Consider the following 19,690-nt stretch of genomic DNA (forward strand, 5'->3'; position numbering starts at 1 on the left):
TTTTAGTTGACTAAATCAACTGTACATTTAGTCGACTAAAATCGTATGATATTTAGTCGACTAATACTAAACATTCATATTCGGTCTGTGTGTAATCTCCAGCTAGTATAGCATTTATCTTCTATTTTATTTCTTGATTCATAAGATGATGTTTGGCAACATATACTGTGAGACCTGAGACCAGATTATACAAAGTGTCTTCTAAATCATGACAGTTATCTGAAAAACCCTATGTTTCTATATCAGTGGTTCTCAAACTATTTCATGTCAAGGACCACCAAAGTTATATGTAAATTGCCGCCGACCCCCATCTGAAAATATGTTGTTCCAGGCGCCGTTTCGGTCGCTTAGACCTTGTCCTGATGAAAGCAACCGAAACGTCGATCTAATAAAGAGCAACAGTTTGGCAAGTGTCTGACGGTGTGCGTGATCTTTTCTTAGTTTTTCAAAGATACCCTTGTCACTAGCCTTCTGAGGTGTGCATCGGCCTTTTGCTATAAAAGCCCAATGTGTGTGTGTGTGTGTGTGTGTGTGTGTGTGTGTGTGTGTGTGTGTGTGTGTGTGTGTGTGTGTGTGTGTGTGTGTGTGGCAACACGATAACTATGTCATTTTTCGACCGTTTCGGACGCGGGAAGGCTCGCCGTAACAGTGCCGGCACCCTGGCCGTGTTCCTGGGAGTCTGGATCTTACGGGGAGCCCCACACTTTAATTATGTAATTTTTTGATCGTTTCGGACGCGGGAAGGCTTGCCGGAATCGGGCCGCCCCCCTGGGCGAATTCCCGGGGACCCTAGGGACCCCCATGCAGTAACGCAGTTATACAGTACCGTAACTATAACTATACAGTATAACAATAACTGTGTAGTTGCACCGCTCAGTTCACACAGGTGTGATTTGAATTGTGACATGGCAACCAGTTAAACATGAACATGCCAGGCAATCAAACATACAACGTGTAATTGTCTCAAACATTGAACCTCACACAGGTCATTTTAGCCCATTTCCCCATGTGGCTGATCCAGTGTGATGATGTGTTTGTTGCCTCTCTGTAGCTTCTAGGTGGGCTGGCGGATGAGAAGGTGATCCAGTGTGATGATGTGTTTGTTGCCTCTCTGTAGCTTCTAGGTGGGCTGGCGGATGAGAAGGTGATCCAGTGTGATGATGTGTTTGTTGCCTCTCTGTAGCTTCTAGGTGGGCTGGCGGATGAGAAGGTGCGTTGGAAGGAGAGCATGCATCATCTGGACTACATGGTCAATAACGTAGCAGGAGACGTGCTACTGTCTGCAGGATACATCGCCTACCTCGGACCGTTCATTGTAAGTGGGCGGTCATTTTCTCTTGATAAACTAAACATTTTATTATACTTTGTTGTGATTTTCACTGCCATGGACTAACCAAGTGGCAAGATTAACCATTTAAAGCCCTAACCACACCAAAGGGTCACCATGCAACTCCTTGGGTCCAAACGGTTGCAAGGAGCCTGGGCTCTGGACATCTCCATATATGGAGCTGGCCTGTTCTGACGTCACAATGATGTTCTGACATCTGCATATACTCCATATATGGGCATAAACGGGACGCAGCGATAATAACTGGGTGGGGCATGCATTTCCAACTTGCATCGTTCCAAGTAAGCCAGTGCCCAACGGGCATTTAGAATTAGGCATCCCGTTCCTTTGGTTAGTTGTGTTCATGTGATGTCATGCATTGTGTCTGTGTGTCCACCAGGGGGAGTACAGAGAGTCCATGGTGGAGGAATGGCTGTGCGGACTCAAACGGCTCGGTGTTCCTCACACAGACAAGCCTGACCTGATCAGTACCCTGGGAGACCCGGTCCGGATCCGCTCCTGGCAGGTCAGGTCACTATAAGAGCCTTTAATGGGATGCGTTTAGATTAATTATATCCTGATCAGTACCCTGGAAGACCCGGTCCGGATCCGCTCCTGGCAGGTCACTATAAGAGCCTTTAATGCGATGCGTTTAGATTAATTATATCCTGATCAGTACCCTGGAAGACCCGGTCCGGATCCGCTCCTGGTGGCAGGTCACTATAAGAGCCTTTAATAGGATGTGTTTAGATTCATTATATCCTTATATCCAAATTCTCAACTAGAGGCTCATTGAATCATTTCTCTATAGAACCTGGGACCCTTTTCTTTTATATATTAATTCTTTAACTGCAATTGATTAATATCCTTCTCTCTTCTTTCCTTTCTTTTATATGGTCATTTCTTGCCTACAGGTTTCTTTCTTAATAATTTTTTTCTAAGTCTTGTTTTTTATTTTAGATTTTTGTTCTCTTTTTTCTACAAGTCTAAGGGCCGATTCATACTCCTATTTTAGAGCCGAATAAAAGTCGGTTCGGCTCTGTAGAGCCTACAATGTGACGTCATTTGAGTTTCGGGGGGCGGGTACCACCCTAAAGTCGGCTCTTCGGTGCTACTGAAAATTTCTGACAAGCCGAAATCATTTCGGCACTACAGCGGTAAAATAGGAGTATGAATCGGCCCTATAAGATCTCCCCTCAGTTTGTTTTGTCATGTTTGTTGTTTTTGTTGTTTTGTGTACTATGTTCCTTGTATGTCTTGTATTTTAAAATGGAAAAAACGATGAATTATATCCTGATCAGTAGCCTGTCCCAGTCCGGATCCGCTCCTGGCTGGTCACTAACAGCCTTTAATGGGATATGATTAGATTCAATATACTGTATATGTCTTTTGTCTCTGTCTTTTGTCTCTGTCGGGTGGAAACCTATTTTAAAAATAAGTTAAAGAAATATCTCATGTCACTTGCTTTTTGGTCATTGAGCACTGTTTAAAATCTTTCATACTGTAACGGTAGGCTACTCAAACTGAAATTGAATATATATGCAATGTTATTAATCACTTGTTTTATATTTAGTTGTATTTTATTTTTATTTAACTGTTTTTCTTAGTCTTGTAAAATGTATTTCATATGAAATGAAATGAAATGAAATTAAATGATTACTATATTTACCCAGGGTATCTGGGCTAAGCTCAAGAACTTGTTTCCAGCCAGGCCCTGCTCATAGAACACATTTCATCGTAGTGGTTCAATGCCTTGTTCAAGGGCACTTCAGCGGTGGTAATTTTAACGTGTCGGACAGCTGATTCGAACTGGCGACCTTCCGGTATCAAGACCGCTCCGCTATCCGTTCGGCCACCGCTGCCACTATGACTGTATTGATTGTAATGTATTTTATGTGTGGACCCCAGGAAGAGTAGCTGCTACTAAGGTAGTAGCTAATGGGGATCCAAATAAACAAATAAACAGTTACTTTTCAGGATTCAAATGAAAAAAGTAGCAGATCAACGAGCTTCGTGTCGCTTCGTGCCGCATTTTTGCAGCTTGCCGATCTTCTACTTTTGGTACTTTTGTGTGACGCTGTAGTATAATCAAGTAGGGCATTAATTTACGAAAGTAAAAAAAACATACAAAGTAATATATCAAATATATAATCTGTAAATCTGTCTGTCCGTCCATCCGGCCGGCCGGCCGTCCATCTGGTCGTGTGTGTTGTGTGTGCAGATAACAGGCTTGCCCAGAGACAGCCTGTCGGTGGAGAATGGTGTGATAACGCAGCACTGTCAGCGCTGGCCTCTGTTCATCGACCCACAGGGACAGGCCAACAAGTGGATCAAAAACATGGTGAAAACTAAGGATCCGACACACACATAATACACTCATGCTGTATGTACAGTATACACACAGATAAATGCATACATACATACATACATACATACATACAGACAGACAGACAGACAGACAGACATACATACATACATACATACATACATACATACATACATACATACATGCATACATACATGCATACATACATACATACATACATACATACATACATACATACATATACATACATACATACATACATACATACATACATACATACATACATGCATGCATGCATGCATACATACATACATACACATACATACATGCATGCATGCATGCATGCATACATGCATACATACATACATACATAGTTACATACATAGTTACATACATACATACACATGTACTACTTGCATAGTACACGGCACCTATGATTTCTATTTATTTTCTTTTGTTGTTGTCAGCTGATGACCTGATCTATTAAACCAGCACTACATGGGATAGGAACATGGATGGCAAAGGGGGTCAGTCGTGTTGACGTTGGCGAGAAGGCTCCCCTGACTCCCCTGTGTCCCGTTTTCTCCCAAAGGAGCGTGACAATGGACTGGTCACCATGAGGCTCAGTGACCGTGACTTCCTCCGTAGCCTGGAGAACGCCATTCGTTTCGGCAAACCCTGCCTCCTGGAGAACGTGGGAGAAGACTTGGATCCTGCCCTGGAACCCGTCTTACTAAGACAGGTGATTCGTACTACACACTCGGCCACACATTGTACTGTATGTGTCGAAGGTTTCGCGAGCATTCCAGCAATAACTAGCTCTGGTCCATAGCTCTGGTCCATAGCTCTGGTCCATAGCTCTGGTCCATAGCGCTGGTCCATAGCTCTGGTCCATAGCGCTGGGAGCTATCATAACTAGCTCTGGTCCATAGCGCTGGTCCATAGCGCTGGTCCATAGCGCTGGTCCATAGCGCTGGTCCATAGCTCTGGTCCATAGCTCTGGTCCATAGCTCTGGTCCATAGCTCTGGTCCATAGCGCTGGTCCATAGCGCTGGTCCATAGCTCTGGTCCATAGCGCTGGGAGCTATCATAACTAGCTCTGGTCCATAGCGCTGGGAGCTATCATAACTAGCTCTGGTCCATAGCGCTGGGAGCTTTCATCAACGCTATGTAACGGAAAAGTAGGTTATACAGAAAAAGGTGGAGGTCTTCCCACTGCGGAGAGTGGGGCATTTATCACCTTAAACCCTGTCTCTGTTTCTTTGAGTAGCGATACAATTGTTTATTTTAACTAAAGTGTAGACTGTAGACATTGTGCTCCCATGCATTCGAATGAGGAAATTGCACGTACAGTCAGACGCATAGTGTTAAGGAGACCTCTTAACGCTATGGACCAGAAGTGGAGCATTACTGGCCTTGTCTGTGACCTCTCGGAGGTCTTAACCTTCGGGGATTTGAAGCTTCACCGGTGTCTTTCACCGTTTTAGCACTCCTTCAGTGCTTCTAAATGTCGGCGCTCTTGCTGCGATAGTCGATAGTTGAGTCTTTTTTTCACTTTTTCCCTGCCATTTATGATGTATCTTGTGGTACTCACATACACTCAGGGTTCCAGTCTGATTCGTTCCGTTCCGTGATTTGTTATGTCACTTCGCTACTCAGACTGCACAGGGTCCTATATCTCCTTCTGATTGGTCTGTGGTGCAGGTTGGGTAATAAAACACTAGTTTGACATTGTATCAATGTACACAGTGCACCAATGCTGTTGCCCTGCAACTTATGTATTATTCACTAAACTCACCCCACACAGCAGTCCATTTTTTTTGTACTACTGAATCTGACATAGTATATATAATGAAATGAGTGTTTACTTTTTAACCATGGGTTTTACTCTCGAGTCTCGAGTCTGGCGTTATTATTTTGAACAGTGAGAAAAGCATGGATACCACTCTGTCCACCGCTCCACTGGCTGGTGACGTATCAGCAACAACGTGGATACGCAACAGGTGACACTATGAAATGCAAACAGGAGACTGGCCAGACTTGAGTAGCGAAGTGACAAGAACAAATCACAAAATGCAAGCGAATCAGGCAGGAACCCAGGCTAACTCACATAGACATTTAATTTAACTCACTCACGCAGTGTGTGTGTGTGTGTGTGTGTGTGTGTGTGTGTGTGTGTGTGTGTGTGTGTGTGTGTGTGTGTGTGTGTGTGTGTGTGTGTGTGTGTGTGTGTGTGTGTGTGTGTGTGTGTGTGTGTGTGTGTGTGTGTGTGTGTGTGTGTGTGTGTGTGCTACTCAGACGTTCAAGCAGCGAGGTGGCTTGGTGCTGAAGCTTGGCGACACCATCGTCCCGTACCACACTGACTTCAGGATGTACATCACCACCAAGCTGGCCAACCCACATTACTCCCCAGAGATCTGCACCAAGGTCACCCTCATCAACTTCACCCTCTCGCCCAGGTAGAACACACCTTATCCCATTAAGACCTGAGACCAGATTCTACAAAATGTCTTCTAAATCCTGACAGTTTTCTGAAAAAAATAACGTATCAGTGCTGCAGTGCTCATTGCTCAAACCTTTTTACGTCAAGGACAAGGATATGTCGTTCCAGGGACCTCCCAGAAGAAAATATTTGAGTTAAAAAAAAACGTGCACTGTGAAAGAATATTTATTCAAAGATTTATTTTGTACACATTTTCACGATTTTTCAAAAATGGCACATCTACAGTACAAGATGTAGATTGGCTATTTTTCAACAGCTAAAATTTAAAACAATGGCTAAAGTGGTTAAAAGCTATGAGGTGACACGGATGCGTTCCTGGCCTTAATGGGTGACACACAGGTATATCTGTGACGTCACATTCTGCTCTGCTGTGACGACATGACGACGGCCAATGTTTTTAACAGCAGCTGCTGTAGCTATAGTGGCCGTGGTGGCCACTGAAAAACCGTCCATTCATTATTCCCATAGAGATTTACGAAAATATTTAAAAATATATATATATATTAGCAATCATTTTAAGCCTATACATCAAGCCATCCAGGATCCTCGTGAATCATGACCATAATAACACCTTTTTATTCTGTGAAGAAAATAAAAAGTGTGCGTGCGTGCGTGTGTGTGCGTGTGTGTGTGCACGCGTGGTGTGTGCATGGTGCATGCATGCACGCGTGTGTGCGCTCGTGGTGTCTGCGTGCGTGCGTGTGCTCATGGTGTGTGTGTGTGTATGTGTTTCCAGTGGTCTGGAGGAGCAGCTCCTGGGCCGCGTGGTGGCAGAGGAGCGTGCGGACCTGGAGGAGGCCAAGGGCCAGCTGGTGGTCAGCGTGGCTCTGATGAAGCAGCAGCTGGCGGAGCTGGAGGAGCGCATCCTGCTCCGCCTCGGCTCCTCCCAGGGGAACCCCGTGGACGACCTGGAGCTCATCCGCGTGCTGGCCGCCTCCAAGGTCAAGGCCGGAGAGATCAAGGTCAGGCCCGTCGTCGTCGTCCGCGGCTGTGATTTCTTTGTTTAGTCATTAGGTCTCTTGAATAGTTTTCATTGACTTTTAGTCACGTTTTTTTTGTCACCTGGAATGTTTTAGTGTTAGTCTATAGTTTCAGTCGACTAAATATGAGATTTTAGTTGACTAAATCTATACAGTTGATTTAGTCAACTAAAATGCATTTTGGCGGGCCTTGATGTCGTCGTAATGACCGATCTACAAGCTCACAACAATACCAGTGGATAAATGTTTTTACTATAGACAAGAGCCTATCATCGCTTTGTTTATATGTAAAGCGGTGTAAAGCAGACCCCTTAGCTTAGTATGTGTTTCAAAAGAATCCCAGATTGGTGTGGATAAAAGATATTATTGGCACAGCACAAAATGTGGCTCAGGAGGTAGAGCAGGTCGTCCAATGATCCCTGGGTCGGCGGTTCGAATCCCGGCTCCTCCTGTCCACATGTCGAAGTGTCCTTGGGCAAGACACTGAACCCTACATTGCCTCCAATGAGTCGGTCGGTGTAAGCTTGCCACCATTGGTGTGTGAATGTGGGAAGTGAGGACACTGGCGTCGACTGTTCGCCGCTTCACCTCCCAATGTATGAATGAATTAACCATTGTAAAGCGCTTTGAGCACTTGGAAAAGCGCTATAAAAATGCAATTCTATAATATAATATAATATAATATAATATAATATAATATAATATAATATAATATAATATAATGTTGTCACAATGCCACTATTATCACCGTAGAACTTTGTTAAAGTGATTTGAGAATCTGAGTAATTGTTTTAACTAGTTCTGGGCCGTCCAGCATGATGTGTGTGTATACCCTTGTGTCGATGTGTCGTTGATATGCTAACGTTCCACCACCAGGCCAAAGTGACAGCGGCAGAGGAGACGGAGCGGGACATCGACGCCACGCGCCTGCAGTACGCGCCTGTGGCCATGCGCTCGCGCATCCTCTTCTTCTGCGTGTCGGACCTGGCCAACGTGGACCCCATGTACCAGTACTCTCTGGAGTGGTTCCTGGCCGTCTTCCTCGCTGCCGTCTGCAACTCGGAGAGAGCGGGTGAGCTCCCGTATGAGTGACGCCTCCCTGGGGGGGGTACTCCCAAATAAAGTGTACAAATAATGCAACCGAGACCCTTATGGGTCCATTTGGTTCTACTTGTACTTGTTCTACTCTTGGTGTTCAATTCACACTCGGGGTTTCACTGACTCACTGCGTGAAAACAGAAAAACAGATTTATACCACGACACGTTTACAAAATAACGTCCTAAAAAAACTGTTTTTAGCTGACCATGTCAAAAACTGTTTTCATGGGAAATGTCTATGACTTTCATGTTGCCACATCGACAATTATTTTATAAAAAGCAATACAAAGCAGTGGTTTGTAGTGATTTTAGGGCAGATTAACACTAGTCCCAGATGCGCACTCGGGACCACTTGGCAGATCCCGGGAGCGGATCACCCAACCATTCCCGGGACCGCATCGGGACGATCGATTGAAGTGTACTCGGATACGGATCGCTGCAATGTGAAAGCATTGAATACAATTGAATGAAGTGTACTCGGGTGTGGAAGAATCAAGGCCAATGTGAATCATAGCCAGCGGGGACCTGCATGCAGGCAGTGCTATTCGGGAACAGTTTGAATCAAACAGACTCGGTGTGAATCTGCCCTTAGACCAGGGTTCTTGGCACAACACAAGGCCTCTTGGGCTGATTATTGCTTTTTTTTTAACCAACCAACCAACATTTCTCTGCTTCTGATCTGCCCCTGCTGTTCATGTCCCATCATGACAGCCACGGTGGAGCAGAGGACGGCCAACATCAGCGGGTTCTTCACCTTCAGCCTCTACAGCAACGTGTGTCGCAGCCTGTTTGACAAGCACAAGCTCATGTTCTCCTTCCTCCTGGCCACTCGCATTATGATGGACCAACACAAGATCGACATGGTGACACAACGCACGCACGCACGCACACACACACACACACACACACACACACACACACACACACACACACACACACACACACACACACACACAACACACGCACGCGAACACACACAACACACACACACACACGCACAGGCTCCTTTTCCTATAGCCTGCATGTCTTCCAGACGGAATCGCTGCGTTCCGTGAATCTCTTTTGTCACTCGCTAAATCCACGGAACGCAGCGAATCAGGCTACCCTTTTCCTACTGTACTGTACTGTACTGTACTGTACTGTACTGTACTGTACTGTACTGTACTGTACTGTACTGTACTGTACTGTACTGTACTGTACAAGCCCTCCTCCCTGGCCTGTGTGTGTCTGTGTGTTAGGCTGTGCAACAGTGACACTTGGTGGTGAACAAACGCTATAAAGCTATTTTCATGCTCGGACACAGGGACACAGCCACACACATAGCTGTCTATAGGAGTGGTTGCACCACTCAAAAAACAATTCTGTGTGTGTGTGCGTGCGTGTGTGCGCCTGCGTGCGTGTGTGCGTGCACCAGGCCGAGTGGCGCTACTTGTTGTCCGGGGGGATGCCGGCGGCGCGGCAGCTGACCAACCCAGCGGTGAGCTGGCTGTCAGAGCGCGCCTGGCAGGACGTCCTGGCTCTCAGCACTCTGCCCGCCTTCAGCGGCCTGGCAGAGGGCTTCCCTGGTCACCTGGCGGCCTTCAAGAACATCTTTGACAGCAGCAAGCCTCACAGGTTCATAACGCACACATTACACCTAATTATGCAAGGAATAATGAATGGCTAGGTGGTAATTGTTGATTAAATCACAGACAGGGCGATTTATCTATAAACAATGACCACCTAGCCATTCATTATCCCGCTTATTTCACGGCTACATAATACATAAATTAGAATTGACCCAAAAGTGACAACAAAACGATGTATTTCCTTGCTTACGGTAATGAAAGTAAAAACATTCTTGAGAGCAACGTTTAGTTCAGGGGTTCTCAACCCGTGGGTCGCGACCCCTCGGGGGGTCGCCAAATTATTTTAGGGGGTCCCCAAATTATTTTCAAAAAAAAAAAATGTAATCACGATTTTTCAAAAATAGCAGACCTACAAGCTCGTAGCGCGCCACTCGGTGGCGCGCTATGAGCTTGTAGATCTGCACTTGCCGTAGCATATGCAAAGGCTAAACTTATGTAATTTAGATAGCAATTCATGTAGACATAGCACTCTATAGTATATATAGAGTGCTTCATAGTTTCATTGTACAGATATTCTACTGTTAGGACGGAAGCTATAGGCTCTTAGCTTGCTTATGATCCTTGATGACTATTTCTATGTAATTGTTGTTCTTGCTTACTATAAATTTGTCTGGATTAAGAGTGTAAAATGCCTAAATTGACAATTGTGTCATTAGTTGAGCCACAGCGAAACTATTAAAATAGTGTAAGGTGGTGACAACAACAGAGTATAAAAGGAAAGTGTGTGTGTGTGTGTGTGTCTGTAGAGAGACCCTCCCAGGAGAATTGGCCAACAGGCTGGACTCCTTCCAGAAGCTGCTGGTCCTTCGCTGCCTGAGGCCAGACAGACTCAGCCAGGGCCTGCAGGACTTCGTGTCAGCACAGCTGGGAGAGCGCTTCATAGAGCCTCAGGTACAGACACCGCGTCAGCACAGCTGGGAGAGCGCTTCATAGAGCCTCAGGTACAGACACCGCGTCAGCACAGCTGGGAGAGCGCTTCATAGAGCCTCAGGTACAGACACCGCGTCAGCACAGCTATGGGAGAGCGCTTCATAGAGCCTCAGGTACAGACACCGCGTCAGCACAGCTGGGAGAGCGCTTCATAGAGCCTCAGGTACAGACACCGCGTCAGCACAGCTGGGAGAGCGCTTCATAGAGCCTCAGGTACAGACACCGCGTCAGCACAGCTGGGAGAGCGCTTCATAGAGCCTCAGGTACAGACACCGCGTCAGCACAGCTGGGAGAGCGCTTCATAGAGCCTCAGGTACAGACACCGTGTCAGCACAGCTGGGAGAGCGCTTCATAGAGCCTCAGGTACAGACACCGCATCAGCACAGCTGGGAGAGCGCTTCATAGAGCCTCAGGTACAGACCTTAGAGTATATATGAATAGAGACGGCACCCGGAGGAAACCCTGAGGCGCAATGGACATAGTGGCCGAATTTGGTATTGCAGCGCTGGGCCAAGAACATGAACGACTATCATTGCGCACGTTCATGATGACACATGAACGCGGTTTCAGTGCAATGGCAGCGTGTTCATGTCTTTGGCCCAATCAATCCCAGAATGCACTCTGTTCCTAACCGGAAGGAGGAGTGAAATCGCCTCATGCGCTTCTGAGCTACTTAATGCAAATGGATGGAAGGAGAACTCGGGTGCCGTCTCTATTCATATATACTCTAAGGTACAGACACCGCGTCAGCACAGCTGGGAGAGCGCTTCATAGAGCCTCAGGTATAGAGACATCATGCTCTCACTCTCTGCTCAGGTGTGTGGAGTGGAGTCCAATCAAAACGGTAGCATTTGCGTTCCCGGACCACTGAAAAAAAGCAGTTTTTATTCAAAATATGGCACCTGTATGATTTATGCAAATCCGTTAAAAGAAATGTTGCTGCCTAAAAATGGCTAAAAATGGCAATAGCCGTCATGACAAATGTGATGAGGAGCACATTTTGGGCACATTTGGGCAAGTAGCTATGGCTGTTTTTAGCCCAAGGAGTGTTTTTTGTGCAAAACTAATGCTTGGAATGGATTCAGAATCATGAAAACCCCCTAGTTTGACATGTCACATGCTACTTAAAGCATAAGGAAAGTTTGACCTTTTTGACATTTTGCCTTACATAGGATGTTAATGGTAGGGTCACAAGAAACCCCTATAAAAAACGTTTTTTTCCTTGAGGGAGTTCCAGGGGTCCCCACTCCCTAGCTAAATGATAGATAATTAGGAACCAAATGGACGTGTAACTAACAGGTCCATTTGGTTCCATTTGTACACTCTCAGAGTTAAATTAACATTGCTTTTTACAATATAAATTGGGGTCCCAGGGATAGAAATGCCATCGCATGGGGTTCCGTTCCGTAGCCTAATGCAGGTCAAACTGGGGGTCCTTGAAATGAAAATGATTTAAGATCACTGCTAGAGCAGTGAATGTACTCTTAGTTATGGGGGTCCCTGGCATATCTTTTCAAATGGGGGTCCGTGGGCTGTCAATTTGGACGTCCATGACATGACAAAGTTTGAGAACCACTGTTGTAGACCCTGTAGAACCACTGTTGTAGACCCTGTAAAGTCTATATGAACCACTGTTGTAGACCCTGTAAAGCCTATATGAACCACTGTTGTAGACCCTGTAGAACCACTGTTGTAGACCCTGTAGAACCACTGTTGTAGACCCTGTAGAACCACTGTTGTAGACCCTGTAGAACCACTGTTGTAGACCCTGTAGAACCACTGTTGTAGACCCTGTAGAACCATTGTTGTAGACCCTGTAGAACCACTGTTGTAGACCCTGTAGAACCACTGTTGTAGACCCTGTAAAGCCTATATGAACCACTGTTGTAGACCCTGTAGAACCACTGTTGTAGACCCTGTAAAGCCTATATGAACCACTGTTGTAGACCCTGTAAAGAACCACTGTTGTAGACCCTGTAGAACCACTGTTGTAGACCCTGTAAAGCCTATATTAAAATGAGGTTGAGATGTACAGGCCTTTGGAGGTCGGAGGTGATTATGGACCTGAGAATTATAACCGAAATCTATGATGGAAGAAAGCAGGGAAGGTTTCTCCCCAATGAGCCATGAACAAATAGACCAATTTGAAGATGGTTCACTTAGTAAACACTGAGGACACCTAATCGACTAAACAATAATTATGCTTTTGTTTAAGCAAACATTGCATAGGTATGTATAACCTGGGGTAGACTTAATATCTTGATAGGCGTCTAGACATGGCTGGATTACAGTAAGAACAACAGAATATGGATTACAATATTAGCCGTGGCTTAAATCCCTTTGTGCTGACAGCTTTGGAAAGTGAAATTAATCCGACATGGGCCTTTAAAAGCCAAAATGCATCCACTCACTTCCACTTCCACTTTCAAAGGCTCGTCTACATCGCCACGTTTCTGTTCAGCTCAAGAAGAGACCGCCGAGCACCCGAGAGGCCTGATTGATTGCACCCGCTAGACCGCAACCATGAACGGCACAGAGGGAGATGGGTTCTACATCCCCCTGTCCAACGCCACGGGCGTCGTCCGCAGCCCCTTCGAGTACCCCCAGTATTACCTGGTCAATCCAGCGGCATTCGCATGCCTGGGCGCCTACATGTTCTTCCTCATCCTCGTCGGCTTCCCCGTCAACTTCCTCACGCTGTACGTCACCATCGAACACAAGAAGCTGCGAACCCCCTTAAACTACATCCTGCTCAACCTGGCGGTGGGAGACCTCCTGATGATATTGGGCGGCTTCACCACCACCATATACACCTGCATGCATGGCTACTTCGTCCTGGGGAAACTGGGCTGCACCATCGAGGGCTTTATGGCCACGCACGGCGGTCAAGTCGCCCTGTGGTCCCTGGTCGTCTTGTCCGTCGAGAGGTGGCTGGTCGTCTGCAAGCCCATCTCCAACTTCCGTTTCACAGAGGAGCACTCCATCATGGGCCTGGCCTTTGCCTGGGTAATGGCGGTCGCTTGTTCCGTTCCCCCGCTGGTCGGCTGGTCCCGCTACATCCCCGAGGGCATGCAGGTCTCGTGCGGGATCGACTACTACACGCGCGCGGAGGGCCTCAACAACGATACCTATGTGATGTACATGTTCAGCTGCCACTTCATCGGACCCTTCGTCATCATCTTCTTCTGCTACGGCCAGCTGGTCTGCGCGGTCAAGGCGGCCGCCGCCGCCCAGCAGGAGTCAGAGACCACCCAGAGGGCAGAGAGGGAGGTCACCCGCATGTGCGTCATGATGGGCTTCGCCTTCCTGATATGCTGGGTGCCCTACGCCAGTACGGCCTGGTATATCTTCTGCAACCAGGGCACCGAGTTCGGTCCCGTCTTCATGGCAATTCCGGCCTTCTTTGCCAAGAGCTCAGCCATCTACAACCCGATGATCTACGTCTGCATGAACAAGCAGTTCCGCGAGTGCATGATCACCACCATGTTCTGCGGAAAGAACCCCTTCGAAGGGGCTGAAGAGGCTTCGGAGGCTTCGGCTTCGTCCACATCGTCCGTGGCTCCTGCATAAGCAGGCCACGTTGTCAATGCGCCGCACACCGGTCCAGAATCCAAGGAGAAGACTTCCACATCCACGGGAAACGACTGCTGAAGGTTATCGCCCACGGAAATAACTTACAAAACATAAAAACTGTTCAAAGTTGTTTCTGTATGTACAGACGTCCAACGTAACAAGAGAGATATATTTTCTTCCCGAGATGAAAAAGGAGAAAAAATCTTAAAATCTTTTACAGTTGGATCCTATATGATATGTTAAACGGCTTATTATATTTTTTAAGGGGCGTTAGCCCCTCCTATATCCAGCTGTTGGTGTTATATTTGTGTAATTAGCATAATGACAAAAATAAATCGCATGAGCAATGAGCAAATGAACTGGAACTGGCTATGATTTATTTTAAGGTGACTTAAGAGTCAAAGTCCATGTTTGTGATATCCAGAAATTCATCTATTATCATGGTAAAGTCATGCAACCCTTCTTCATTAGCATAATTAGCATAAATTATGTAAAACATAGGTACAAATGAGGTATTAGCTATATTATTGCTTTCAACATATCAAGGTTGTTTTAAAGTCTACATCTATGTTATGTTCGCTTAATGAGCAAATGAACTGGAAATGGCTATGATTTTTTTAAGGTGACTTAAGAGTCAAAGTCCATGTTTGTGATATCCAGAAATTAATCTATTATCATGGTAAAGTCATTCAACCTTTCCTCATTTGCATATATTATGTAAAACATAGGTACAATATTATTGCTTTTAGTCAACATATCAAGGTTGTCTACATCTTTGTTGATACATAAATTAATCTCTTTTTTTTAAAAAGATAACGTAACTAAATTATGCAACCTTTCCTCATTTGCATAATTTGCATAAAGTATGTAATAATTAGGCCCAAACCAGGAAATATTAATATTTTAACTTGTAACCAAGGAATTTATCTGGATCCATGTCCATTTATTGATTGTCCTCTGTGCTCACAAGTCACAAACCACAATCCGCTCCCTTGCTGACTCAATGAGCCCTCACTGACGCTGCGCGTTCATTTGAAGTCTGCGAGGGCTTGAGGGATGTCCCATTTGAAATCGGTAGTGGTACGAAATGGTAAAAATAATGAGCGGATTTACCTAGCCTGGGTCCCAGCCTGATGCGTTCTGCGGATCTGAAAATGTCACTTCGCTACTCAGTCTGGAGTCTCTGGACAGAGGCTGCATGACTTGGTAGCGAGGTGACATTTTCAGATCCGCGGAACACAGCGAATCAGGCTGGAACCCAGGCTAGGATTTACCATCCGTGCGGGTCAAATGCTAGAACTCTTATTCAATCGCGCAATTTGTTTCTATTCTAGATTATATGAAATGTTTTGTTTGTTTTTGGTCAATATACACACTATCAACAGAATTTAGATTTTTTTTAAAACGCCTAGGGCAGCAGTTTTCCTTTAAGCACAAATTGCATTTTGAGTGAGAACCCACATTCTTTTTTGTGAATACCCCAGTCATACAGTATTACCCCTGATAGGAGCTGATGGTGCATGTTTGTGTGACTCTGTGTCGCATGTGTATGTGTGTGCATGTGTGTGCATGTGTGTGCCTGCACCTTGACACCCAGAGATCTGCAGGGTCAGCAGGGTCAGAGTGGAAATGAGCTGATGGATGGGAAGTGACAGTAAACGACCCACAGCTCAATTCTTTAATGTGCAGCTATTCTAGCCTCGCGTTGCGATACTAATATACCACTGCGCTGGTCTACGTGGAGGCATATGCATATGCAATAGGGGCGGGTGAAGTCTGGTGTGCCAGGCTACAGCTATTCCACCCCCCTCTCTCTCACTCACTCACTCACTCACTCACTCACTCACACACAATCCCAATCCAGCAATCTTGCTGACTCAATGAGCCCTCACTGACTTAGCTGCGTGTTCATGTGAAGTCTGCGAGGGCTTGAGGGATGTCCCATTTCAAATCGGTAAGTCAGTGAGGGCTAAGCCCCGCCCCTTTATGTGCCCTTTGCCTAACCTCGCCTCACCAGGCTTTCCACCTCGGAGGAAAGCCTGGTCTCTGTTCCAAAAGTGATATTGGAATGATATCGTTACGTCATGTTGTAGTATTGTTTTGTAGTCGACAGGCAGGAACAATCAAACGGATCTTCCTTTTCTCTCAAACTGGAAGAATAACAATAAAAGCTCTCGTAGCCTGCAGCTTTTATTGAGAAAAATCAGTTTGAGGGAAAAGGAAGTTCCGTTTGATTGTTCCTGCCTGTCGACTACAAAACAAAACTACAACATGACGTAACGATATCATCCGCTCCCGACCGGATCATATACCCGAAATTAAATGGTGCCCAGGCTACCCTTTGCCAAAGTCAGCATCGGTGCTGACTTTGGCAATGAAATTACCCACAGTTCATAGCGTTACCAGGGTAATGAGGGGGATCCTCCGAACGTCAATCATTTAAGTATGCAAATTAGTTACAGTATGTATCGCGGTTAGAATGTCAACAAACACAATATTGCTTTCTCACTGTTCTCAAAGGGAGACGGAATGGAAGGATAGGCTATATATTTAATAACAATAATAATAATATATAATGTAATATTACAACCCCTATCACACAGGAAAGTGTATTTATGAAACTAATACCATACCATACCATACCATCTTTATTTATATAGCACATTTAAATAACAACAAAGTTGTTCCAAAGTGCTTTACAATAAAATAATAAAAATCAACAACAACTTCATTTTAAAACAAACAACATACAGTACACAGTGTCACTTTCAACATCTAAAACAGCTCATACTATGCTTGGAAATGCCAAATAATAAAGATACGTCTTGAAGCGTGATTTAAACACCTGGAGGGTGGGGGCTTGTCTTATGTGCAGAGGCAGCTCATTCCAAAGCTTGGGAGCTGCCACTGCAAAAGCCCGGTTCCCTCTGAGCTTCAGCCTGGATTTAGGCACCACCAGGAGAAGCTGGTCAGAGGACCTGAGGGTCCTTGTGGGAACATAAGGTTTCAGCAATTCGGAGAGATAAATGGGTGCCAAACCATTTAAACATTTAAAAACAAAAAGCAAGACTTTGAAATCAATCCTGTATCGCACAGGAAGCCAGTGGAGGGAGGCTAGTACAGGACTAATATGGTCTCGCTTTACGTGTGCCTGTAAGCAACCGTGCGGCGGCATTCTGGACTAACTGTAAGCGAGAGATGGAGGCCTGGTTGACTCCAATATACAGGGCATTAATAACAATACAGGGCACTAATAATTAAACGATCAGCTTAAATAAAAATATAGACATGATAGACGTATAAATGGGCCAAGCATGTAGGCACTGGCTGTGAATAAGGACAGTGTTTATAAAGTGATGCAAAGTGTCATGAATGGCGGACTCCTCTTCAAAGTGCTGTCCCATTCCTGTCGCAACAATTTGGAGCGCTTGCAGCCTCTCACCCTCAAGCACTTATACAGCTGACTGTCACTAAAGCCAATGAGGGTTCAGGGCCAGGTCATGGCTCAGCCCGCAGTCCTCCACATATGTCACGTGACATAAACAAACGTCACGTGGCTGCCCCACTTCTCAGCTCGGGGGGAGATTAGAGGTCTGCGAGCAAAACATTTAAACCCCATGAGTAATGATCAGAGTCCATATTTTTGGCCGGGGACCCCCGGAAATGCTTTGGCAATGTCTCGGGACCCCCGCCCCGCCCCCTCCCGACCCCCAATATAAATTGACTGCTACAATAACCTTAACCCATTTTGGGCGGGAACCCCTTTTGGTGTTTTAAGCATTGTTATAATTTAGCTATTGAAAAATAGCAGATCTACAAGCTCATAGCGCGCCACCGAGTGGCGCGCTACGAGCTTGTAGGTCTGCTATTTTTGAAAAATCGTGATTTTTTTATTTTTATTTTTAATCTTATTTTTATTTTTTATTACCCCGAGGGGTCGCGACCCACAGGTTGAGAACCCCTGTCCTATACATAAGAGAGAATGATCAGAGTCCATATCTATCGAGATTTCGGCGCCGAGCTCCTTCTGAAGATTCGTAGTTTTGATCCGGTTAAAATCAGATGTCGTACATATAAAATGGATTTATTGGAGATTCTGACTTTCAATTATACATACATTTTGATTGTATTGTTCCACGTTTTGCTTTGGCAATGTAAACACTTATTTAAACACTTAAATAAAAGTGCAATGGTAGACGGTGTGCAGGTCATTTTATTTCATTCTCTACGTCAGGGGTTCTCAACCCGTGGGTCGCGACCCCTCGGGGGGTCGCCAAATTATTTTAGGGGGTCCCCAAATTATTGTCAAAAAATAAAAATAAAAAAAAGATTTTGTTTTATTTTTTTTTCACGATTTTTCAAAAATAGCAGACCTACAAGCTCGTAGCGCGCCACTCGGTGGCGCGCTATGAGCTTGTAGATCTGCTATTTTTAAATAGCTAAATTATAACAATGCTTAAAACACCAAAAGGGGTTCCCACCCAAAATGGTTTAAGGTTATTGTAGCAGTCAATTTATATTGGGGGTCGGGAGGGGGCGGGGCGGGGGTCCCGAGACGTTGCCAAAGCATTTTCGGGGGTCCCCGGCCAAAAACGTTGAGAACCCCTGCTCTACGTTGATAACTGAATATACGAACCTCTCCGTCTCTGAGCCGATTAGGTGTGCAGACTTTGTTTCCAAGGACCCTTGGTGTAAAATCCTCTATTTATTTCACTCGGAGAGTGAGACCTGTAACGTAAGGGACCATTTGGACCCCTTCCTCGTAAAACTGCATCTCATATCTTTGTCTCATTGTTTGTTGTTCCTTCTCACCACCGTGACCGCCGGCTCTAAAGGCCGCTGCATATACTTATTGTCACAAAGAAGGAACAAGAAAAAAACAACATCATTGTGGAGAAAAGGAGCGTGACGTTGAGAGAACCACTGGTTCTAGACATCTTTTGCGAATAGCGCGGTGCTGACAGGGTTTTCCATCTCTCTCTCTCTCTCTCCCTCTCTCTCTCTGGCGCAGACGTGGGATCTGTCTGCGGTGTTCAAGGACTCGTCTCCGTCCACCCCCCTCGTCTTCGTGCTGTCCTCGGGCACCGACCCCGCCGCTGACCTCTACAAGTTCGCGGACGCCATGGCGTTCTCCGACAGGATGAGCGCCATCTCTCTGGGACAGGGGCAGGTCAGAGGTCACTTCTCTACGGCCGCGTCTCTCTCTCCGTTTGGCTATACTTTCTCTTTCAATTCTGTAGCAATGAAATTGTAGATGATGCTATAAGCATGCTGTCAGGAAGAACTGACTTCAAGGCTACTTTATCTCCTATACATAAGAGAGAA

The 19,690-nt window shown here is 45.6% G+C and overlaps 2 protein-coding genes across 2 annotated transcripts in view; both read left to right on the forward strand.

The window, feature by feature from the left end:
* The window catches only part of dnah1 (dynein, axonemal, heavy chain 1), a gene marked incomplete at its 3' end in the record, with an annotated part of 91,088 nt that overhangs the window by 59,000 nt on the left and 12,398 nt on the right, over positions 1-19,690 (forward strand). Inside the window, exons 59-69 of the mRNA XM_079527405.1 lie at positions 1,184-1,315; positions 1,728-1,853; positions 3,549-3,668; positions 4,246-4,395; positions 5,952-6,112; positions 6,893-7,118; positions 8,013-8,208; positions 8,946-9,097; positions 9,649-9,848; positions 10,609-10,753; positions 19,377-19,535. Of these exons, the coding sequence (XP_079383531.1) occupies positions 1,184-1,315; positions 1,728-1,853; positions 3,549-3,668; positions 4,246-4,395; positions 5,952-6,112; positions 6,893-7,118; positions 8,013-8,208; positions 8,946-9,097; positions 9,649-9,848; positions 10,609-10,753; positions 19,377-19,535 (1,767 nt within the window). The remainder of the gene's footprint in view (positions 1-1,183; positions 1,316-1,727; positions 1,854-3,548; positions 3,669-4,245; positions 4,396-5,951; positions 6,113-6,892; positions 7,119-8,012; positions 8,209-8,945; positions 9,098-9,648; positions 9,849-10,608; positions 10,754-19,376; positions 19,536-19,690) is intronic.
* LOC306942706 (rhodopsin-like) lies at positions 13,222-14,724 on the forward strand. The gene has a single exon (XM_079528714.1). It carries the CDS (start codon positions 13,316-13,318, stop codon positions 14,360-14,362), a length of 1,047 nt encoding a protein of 348 aa, XP_079384840.1. The 5' UTR covers positions 13,222-13,315; the 3' UTR covers positions 14,363-14,724.

The sequence above is a fragment of the Electrona antarctica genome (assembly GCF_951216825.1).
Source record: "Electrona antarctica genome assembly, chromosome: 18".
Taxonomy (NCBI): Eukaryota; Metazoa; Chordata; class Actinopteri; order Myctophiformes; family Myctophidae; genus Electrona; species Electrona antarctica.

Excerpts from the sequence above, each read along its gene's own strand:
- LOC306942706 (XM_079528714.1), top strand. The coding sequence starts at position 13,316 with ATGAACGGCACAGAGGGAGATGGGTTCTACATCCCCCTGTCCAACGCC.